The 9044-nt window shown below is 39.0% G+C and overlaps 1 protein-coding gene across 28 annotated transcripts in view; it reads left to right on the forward strand.

The window, feature by feature from the left end:
- Nucleotides 1–7860, forward strand: part of ARPP21 (cAMP regulated phosphoprotein 21) — a 207764-nt gene extending 199904 nt beyond the window's left edge. For all 28 annotated transcript variants that reach the window (XM_056484275.1, XM_056484270.1, XM_056484271.1 and 25 more), the window contains 2 exons: nucleotides 5733–5884; nucleotides 7025–7860. In XM_056484275.1, the coding sequence (XP_056340250.1) occupies nucleotides 5733–5884; nucleotides 7025–7282 (410 nt within the window). In that variant the 3' untranslated portion in view covers nucleotides 7283–7860. The remainder of the gene's footprint in view (nucleotides 1–5732; nucleotides 5885–7024) is intronic.
- The last annotated feature ends 1184 nt before the right edge of the window (nucleotides 7861–9044 follow it).

A 9044-nucleotide genomic window follows, 5' to 3' on the forward strand; every position in this document is an offset into this window, starting at 1 on the left:
TCAAGAACTATTGTTATGGTTTAACCTCAGCCAACAACTCAGCCCCATGCAGTTGCTTACTCACTCGCCCCAGCTGCAAAGAGAAGAGAATCAGAAAATAAAAAATGAGCAAACTCATTGGTTGAGACAAACAGATTAATAGGAAAACCAAAAGCCATGTGTGCAAGCAAAGTAAAACAAAGAATCCATTCACCACTTCCCATGGGCAGACAGGTGTTCAGCCACTCCCAGGAAAGCAGGGCTCCTTTACACTTAAGAGTTACTCAGGAAGAAAAATGCCCACTCTGAGCATTCCCCACTCCCTCCTTGCCTCAGCTTTATATGCTGAGCATGTTGTCATATGGAATGGGATATTCCTTTGTTCACCTCTGTCTCCTTCCAAATGCTTTGCTCACTGCCAGAGTCCTTGCTGATGGGCTGGTGTGAGAAGCAGGAAGTGCTGAGTAAGCACTGCTTAGCAGTAACTTCCCTGAATTATCAATACTGTTTTCAGCACCAATCCAAAACTTAATCCCATACTAGGTACTAGAAAGGAATTTTATTCTGCCCTGGCCAAAACCAGCACAACTATCTATTTGCAGATACTTCATCTTTTGAATAAGTAGAGCAGAGTGAGCTCATTAAGTCTAAGAAAGAGGTGTGCTTCCTGACTTCGGATCATGTTTTTAGCTTGCTTCTCAGCTCTTATCAGTTTTGGGGAGTCTTCTGCAAATGTAAGCACCTTCTGTGTGCAGAATTTGGTGTTAAAATATTTTCAAGGGCTTCACAGAGTCCACACCAAGAGTTGGTGCTTGTTTTCCTTGGCTTTTCCACGTGAGCTCAAATTCAATCTCTCCCCAGTGCTCCTGGCAATTGAGCTGCTGCTGGAGTTGAGCTGGTCTATACTGGGGGAGGGAGGGGAAAGGAGGAAAGGGAGGGTGGCATATGGCACCAGAAAGGCACTGCACTAGTTGCAAAGCAGGCAGGAGCACGACCAGATTCTGTGCAGCATTCCATCCAACCCAGTTACCTCTGCTTGAGGTTTCCCTTTTGACTTCTTTTTTGGACTTTGCCTAAGCCATTGCAGTGTGTTGCTGAGGTACCTGAATTTTAGGTGACACTACACTGAGTAAAGCATAAAGGGAGCAGGTGAGCTCTCAAATAATTTTACATCAGAAGCACTATGATTTTGTGTTTGCATTGGATGGGCATGTTCAAGTGGAAAGAGTACAATAAAGTTTGCAGTTCAGGGACTCTCACCTGTGCTTATGAGACACCCTTTGCCCACAGTGCTGACACACGTGTTCCAAACATTGGTAACACATGCTTCAAACCTAAACTGAGCAATGAAAAAGTCCCTCCCAACATGAATGTGCCATCCATGAAAGATGTATGTTGAGGCCAGGAGAGCAGCAAACATACTCTAATTGCAATGCTGGGTGACACTTCCAGCAGAGGTATAAAACTGTTGCATTTTGTCTTTTAGCTGCATAGCCTCATTAGGAAGTTGAAACATTTGTGCATCTTTCATGCATTCTTTCTCCTCTAGGATGTTTAAATTAGATAGATGACTTTTAGCATGGTGAGGCATGCTGTAAAGGTTCAGAGAATTACCTTGATGATATGATGGCCTCTTCCATTTCAGCTGGAATCCAAGGCTCATCTTTTCCTCTGAGGTATTCATTGAAATTCTGTGCATGATTTGCTCCTCTGGTTGTTTAACAATGTCACTCATGTTTGCCCTGATTTAAAAAATCCTTCTTTGTAGCTGCTGTGTAGATAACATAGAGCAGAATGATATAATTGCAGTAAAGAGGCCCTGGAGCTTGCGGTAATAGTATGGTTCATCTGATGTATACTGCCATTAGAAAATAACATATGTATTTATGTTCTTAGGGGACAGTAAAGAGGCTTTTATGGATTACTCTTCATGTAGTATGAAGGCTAATGAGCAAAAGAGCAAGTGTGAAGAAAACTATTACTGCATAAATATGTTGTCACTTCCTGTTCTCATTTTCCTTACACCTGTGTAGCTCCAAAACATCCAACTCTGCCCAGAAATGCCTGGTTTCTTATGCACTGCAGTCAGTTTTCAAGACTTTTGAGAATACAGTATTATTTCCATGCCACTGAAAAGTAAATTGCACATGAAAAGCATGGCATAGTTTACAATTGTGCTGTGTGTGTGCAAATTAGGTAATTTTGGTGGAATGGCACTCTCTGACAGTCTGTGCCTGAGGTTAAAAAAAAAAAAAAAAAAAAAAGGAGATATATTTTCACAAACAGTGCTAAAGGTTTATAATAGTCTCCGTTCTCTCACATCCATTCTTTTTCCTGGCCAGAGTGCAGAAACATACAAAGATACATAGACATACAAAGATATCAACATCCAGTAAACGCTGAGGACCTGTTTCAAATATTACATGGAGAATTTGGGCTGCAGTGATAGGAAATTCAGAGCAACTGGTTTCTGATATTAACAACTTGTCCAAGTGGATTGCCACTTAGAGTGCCAAATGTTCTACTTTCATCTGTGCTGAAACAGAAGCCATTTAGCAGAGCAGTACTGGCACTTCTTTTTTGTCTCAGCATTTTTCTTCTTGCTCATAAAGCTTGTTGTAAACAAAAAAAAAATCACTTTTTAATATTCTGTACTTCCTCTATAATGTTGGAATATACTTTTGTCACGTTTTTGTGTTCAATAGAATGGACAAACCTGCATCTTTCTTCATGTACTTAGCATAATAAAAGGTCATGCTTTGCTATCAGGTAAAATGAAGTGGCTTTATTGAGATCCAGAACCTTGAAGATGCTGGATTTTGACTAAATGCTGTACTGGGTTCTACAGCATGGTCTGATATCCACGGCTTCAATTAATTCCAAAGGGTACTGATTATTTTTTAAAAAGTCCATGAAAATGAAGTACGTAAGAGATGACAGCCAGCATCTTTGCAAAGATACACACAGGCCATTTCTACTTACAAGTCAAAGCATTAGATATTCTGGACAAAGAAGTGACCTATTTTCCCATAAAGTCTAAGAGGATTCAGGATACAACCCATTTGCTCCCATCTAATCAAATTGGAAGTATGTTAGCGTCCATGTGAACTGTTGAGGCTTTTCTGTGTGGTCAGAGCATTGCAAAAGGCTTACACAAGGAGTAGGGGAAAGGTCTTATTCTCATTTTCAGAGATGTAATTGATGTACTCTGTAGGTTGGGACAGGGGTGGGGGGTTAGGGGTGAGGGGTCCTGTGGTCAGGAAAAATCGCTAATGTCCTTGAAGAGTGTTACAATAAGATTGTTAAATAATAATGTATAGCCCAGTGGACCTCAGCTCTTCAGCCTGTCTCCTTTTCACATTTCTGTACCTAAAACTGGAGTGATTATGTCATGTACTAAGCAGTGCTTGGTAGTACAGAGGTGATTTTCAGGGCTGTGTGTTTATGTTTACGTCTGTGTGTGTCATTGGAAATAGATGGTCTTTAAGGTCCGTTCCTACCAAACCCATTCTGTGACTCAGTGTTTTTGTACTACCCCAGGAGATCACACCTATACGTCCATTATAAGCGTAGCTACTTCAACTTTTCCATGGTTTTTTTTTTTCAGTTTGATAGTCATGACTGCACTGGGTCATAAATCTGTCATATTTGAAGAATATGGATCACAAAGCTTAGGTGAAGAGAGGGATGTGTATTCAAACACACAGCAGGGCATTAGCGGTAGTTTCACAAATGTAATGTTAATGCAATCGTATCTACTAGAGATAACAGAAGAGCTGCTTTCTACTTGACCCAACTAGTGTGTCTGTCTCTGCAGAGCACCAGTCTGCCACCCTGTGCCAGTGCATTACAATCCAGTTCTCTGAGCCTAAATCCAGTGTTGGATTACATTCCCCAAAAGTGTAACTTGATCCCTGGCTCACTATCTATCTATGGTTCTTTACACATCTGGGACTTAACTTTAACAACCGGAGGTGACAGATGAATTTCCTGTTGCTACTTCTGCTGCCAGTTGACACCCCTCCACTTAAATTTCCAGTCCTCCTTCCTATCCTTTATACCCTCCCCCCATAATTGGTGTACTGGAGCAGAAGAGGACTTGTAATTTTATTATTGCTGTATCAGCCTTCTGTAAACTCAGTTACAGCAGTTCAGATGTTGTTAATTTTTATGACTAAAAAATATGCTGACAGCATTTGGGCATAGGAAAAGAGCAAATCTCAATGTACGATAATCTGGTGAGTTTGAGAGATGTTTAATGCTATATCCCAGCCAAGTTAATCACTCATGGAATTATTTTTTTTTAATTTTGCTCAGTTGACTGGAGACATTAATCTCTGGAATGGCATCTTTAATGCCATATACTTGACCAGAAATCTCAACATTTCCCTGGCATAAAAACACATTTAGAAGGAAAGCTATCAATTGCCAATAGACTAGCAGAAACAGAGACATTTGTCACTTTATTTCTCTTACATAATGAAGAAATATCCAGATTATGGTTTTCACTTTGTGAAGTATATTGAACCAGGTACTGTATTCATGAATATAAATTAAGCAGACATGAAACAATTTTTTCATAGAAAGATGACATGGAGTTGCTCCTTCTGGTAGCTCTTCTTGTCTGAAATATGCTTCTTGTAAAAACATCACTACAGAGTTGATATTGTGCTATATAACTGCATGTTTAAAATATGAGTGCTAAAGAACACAATGTGTTAAGGAGAAATTATTCATGGATTTATAATACCTATGTCTGGCCACATTTTTCAAGGCCAGGATCTTTCTGCACCTTCCTTTCCTTTCCTGCTTTTTCTGCAAAGTTCTTAATTGCTAAATATCGGCATCACTTAGCTGCCCAGTTCAATCTGTCTAGGCTCATTCCCAAGCAAAATTGCACTGCTGCTGAGCAATTTTTATTTGTGCTTGCCTTCCCATCCACACTGCTGCCTCATTAGTGGCTTGGCTCTCTAGATTATCCAGTCTTTGCCCGTTTCTCCATTAGTCCTAAAGGAGCCATCCCAGCAGAAAAACTGCAATTTTGTGGTGACTTTGAACACAGAATTAATCACAGGTTAAAACAGAAGCATCAGCTTTTCATCCTTGTGCAGGCACCAGTATGTTAAGTGTTCCTACCAAACAATGGGGAGGATACTCCCTAATTTATTATTTTCCTACTTTGACACACATGAAAATAGTACTGTAGATAATGACCCTTAATATGCTATAATTACATTTAAAACGTTGCCAAGTGAAAGCCAGTGTGTATAGAGATGTTCTTCTTGATTAAATAAAGGCTTCTCTGTTTATGTCATGCTAGGGAGCTGCATTACAAGGAAGGTAAGAGGGTAAGAAAGAAATTGTCAGGTTAGACTGTGAAGGCCAAATGCTGGTATGCTTTAAGTTGTTGAGAGTTTTGCCTCTGAGGAAATAGCCAAAAGACCTGCGCCCTGTGTCTCTTTAGGGCTTTACAGCCCTGTGCTGCAGTCAGACATTCCTCCAGGTGGTCTCCGCCACAGTGTTAAAAAGCATAATGAAAGCATGCTGCCCACTCAAGTCAGCCTGCCAGGGCTGCCAGCTCATGGCACTTGTTTATTGCATTTCAGTTTTTGTTTCCAGTAACATTTTTTCAGAAAAAAATTACGTTTTGACTAATGCAGGTATAAATTATGGGATCATTTGCTGTACCTTACAACTGTTGTAATTTTGCCCCTACAAGAAACAGAGTATTTGAAGACCTTTTCTTCTTCCAGGTTACCAGCCTGTCCTGCCGAACCAGCAGCAGGGGTTCCAGGGTCTCATGGGAATGCAGCAACCACCCCAAAGCCAGAACCTGATGAATAATCAACAGGGAAATCAGGTGCAAGGCATGATGGTTCAGTATCCAGCCATGTCATCTTATCAGGTATTTAGGAGCTGTAATGAAAGATTTTTTTCCTTGGAGAATGCTTAATTAAATTAAGTTTTTGCATTACACAGTGTTCTTATAAATTCATTTGGATAGTGTGTGGCAGGAAGCCTTCTGATGAATACACTTCTAAGTCAAATTGGTGTCTTTCCTTCCTATTTACACGGTCAATATTCCTGATTTTCGTTCTGATTTTGGAATGCTTCAGATGAACTATTTATTACAGCCTGCAGTGAGGGTAATGTCACAAACAACAAAGGAATTAGACCTCTTCCTGTGAAGAAAATTACTTTTAAAAAATATAAGAACATTGTTCATTTCTTCTCTTTTTTGCCAGTGCAGTACTGTTTCCTGTAATGAAGTTGAGGGCTTTGCCTGATCCAGTTAAAAATTACTCATCTGTGGAGACTCCTGCCAAGGATCTCACCATGTCTTCTATAACAAGCTGTAGCGAGATGGATTATTGTTTATTGGGTTCTGGGGAGAGGGAAGGCAGTGGCTTGATTTTTACCAAGTCCGTAAGTTACCCAGACTTATTTCCCCACCTTTATACCTAGTTTCCATGAGTTATGCCAAGCGTATGTGAGAGGTGACTTGTGCTTACACTTCCTACTGGTACCTCTGGAAAGTTAAGAAACTAGATGACATCTAATTCATTTTAATAGATTGTGCTGATTGAGTAGCCATTCCCTCAGGTTCTTTGAAAACACTTCAGTGACAAAAATGGAAATGGGGGAATTGCTTATGGGTAAAATATTCCCCTTACATCTTCAGAATTACTCTATTGAAAATGTGTTGTAAAGGTTAATGATCAAGTTAAAGGTTTAGACCTTTTAGATTGCCTGGATATACCAGGGTCGAGTCTTCTGTTTGCACTGATTCCAGTAATGCATATTCTTCTAGGTCATGACAGAGACACTTTCTAGGCCTAAAAGCAGAGGGAATTCGCTTTAAAACCTTCTGTAACAAAAAAATCCTCAGAGATGAGAACAATTCTGAGCAGCAGAAAATAGCACATTTTGGCAGAACATACAATATACTCAAATTCAGCTAGAAGGAATTTAGGGATACTGCGAGCCTACTTCAACTTAGTAATTGCTATCTTTTTTCCCTACATCTTTCCATGTTCCTACCTAGGTGCCAATGACCCAGAGTTCTCAAGGATTGCCACAACAATCATATCAACAACCAATCTTGCTACCTAATCAATCAGGTCAAGGAACAATTACAGCCACTGGAATGCCTGTCTACTGTAATGTCATACCTCCGGCCCCACAGAACAACCTCCGGTTGATTGCCCCACACTGCCCCTCCAATAACGTTCCAGTTATTTCTGCCAGCTGCAGGACAAACTGTGCAAGCATCAACAATGCAGGGTGGAAGGTCAATTACTGACACTGTGGCTTAGATTCATGAGGATAGAGGTGCATTCTTTGATAATTAAATCATGGCCTTCAAATGAAGAGGAACACAAGAGAATAATCAGTTGAGGACACGAGTACTGACTATGCTCAAGTGATGTGCTGCTGGAAAAACCTGTAAAAAAAAATTAATTTGGAAAAAAAATGTTTGCTGGTTAATGGTGCATATATTTGGCATGTCTGCTAGGTATGCCTTTATAGCTTAACTAGTGACATGAATTCATTGAGGTAAGATTTTTTCCTACCACTAAACACCACTGTGTAGATTGTAATATCCCCAATTCGGATTAGTTTTGTACTTTGTGTGAGTTTGTGAAGCTAAAAGTATTTAAAAATATAATAAAATTACATTGTACCAAAGCTGTAATGGAAATGAAGAAAAAAAAAAAAAACAACAAAAAAACAACAAACAAAAAATCAGAAAGAGAATTGCTGAATGGAAGGAATAATTTATATACACTATAGAGTTTTTTTAATCGATATATACTGTATTGTAGTGCTTAATCACAATAAAGTTATTTGACCTCATGAAGGAAGGTCATGTTTCTACCATCTGCTTGGTCTCTGTTTCTGAGTAAATTTCCTTTAGTTTCTGTATTATCTTTTTTACAGGTGAAGATAATGGGGGAATGTGCTTAATGGGCTTAGAGGAGTTTGATGAGAAGGCAACATGGCTGTGTCTCAGCATTTGTGTACCATAACAGTTAGGACCACTTTGGAATTGTAGCATAGCCACCCAGGAAGTGAATAACGTATCAGTTCACCTTAAACTGAGTTTGCATTTTGCCAATTTCTAGGACCAGGAATGTCATAAACAGAGTCTGCAAGCCTCTATTAAGTCACACCTCTTCAAGAGACCACACAACAGTCATACATGAGAAGACGTAGTTGTCCCATGATATTCCATCCACTGGATGGAAGATCAGTTAATACTGATGTAGCAACCACAGTATCCAGCAATTCTGCTACATAGAGATATTCTACCCAATTATTGGTGTTCCAGCTGTAAAGCCATTTTGATAAAAGAAGATGATCCAAGAATCAGGTCTGTCATTTTCAAGTAAGTGAGGATGAACAATATATTTGATAGGCTGGCTTTTAAAACACAGTGCTTTGCCAGAAAGTTTTAGAAATTTTTTTAGTTCCTGTGGTGTTTTATTTATTATTATGTCCATCTTCACTCAAATTCCCATCTTGTTCTGATAAATTGTTCTTGATTCATAAATTCTGAATGGAGTTCTTCATTTTGCTTCAATAATGACATTTGAGACAAAAGTCTGAGCAATTTTTCACTTATACTTCATTTTTGATCAATTCTGAGCACCTTTACGATAGTAAAAAATTGAGGACTTCATAATTATGCATACACATTATGAAAAAAACCAAGATACTTCTGTGTGTAAAATCTGTATGTGACATAATATGATTTTAGGTACCCAAGATTACAGCAGCCTACATTGATCAATATTAATCTGAATGGGAAACAGTTTTAATGTTACCTTTAGCATATGTGGCCTTTCCTTTTGATTTCCACTTCAGCTATGCAAACAGGAACTGAAGAGGCTAAAATCTGTATTTGAAAGGAACCTTTTTCTTTTCTATACAATGAACAGATATCTTTCAGAGTTCAGTCCTTTTTTATATGTGTCTCTTAAAGTGTGGAATCCAGTCCTGTGAGATCATAAGAAAGCCAAAAACTGAATTTTATGTAGTGTAATCATGATTCATTTGCTGAG

This window comes from Oenanthe melanoleuca, chromosome 2 (genome assembly GCF_029582105.1).
Source record: "Oenanthe melanoleuca isolate GR-GAL-2019-014 chromosome 2, OMel1.0, whole genome shotgun sequence".
In the NCBI taxonomy this organism is placed as follows: Eukaryota; Metazoa; Chordata; class Aves; order Passeriformes; family Muscicapidae; genus Oenanthe; species Oenanthe melanoleuca.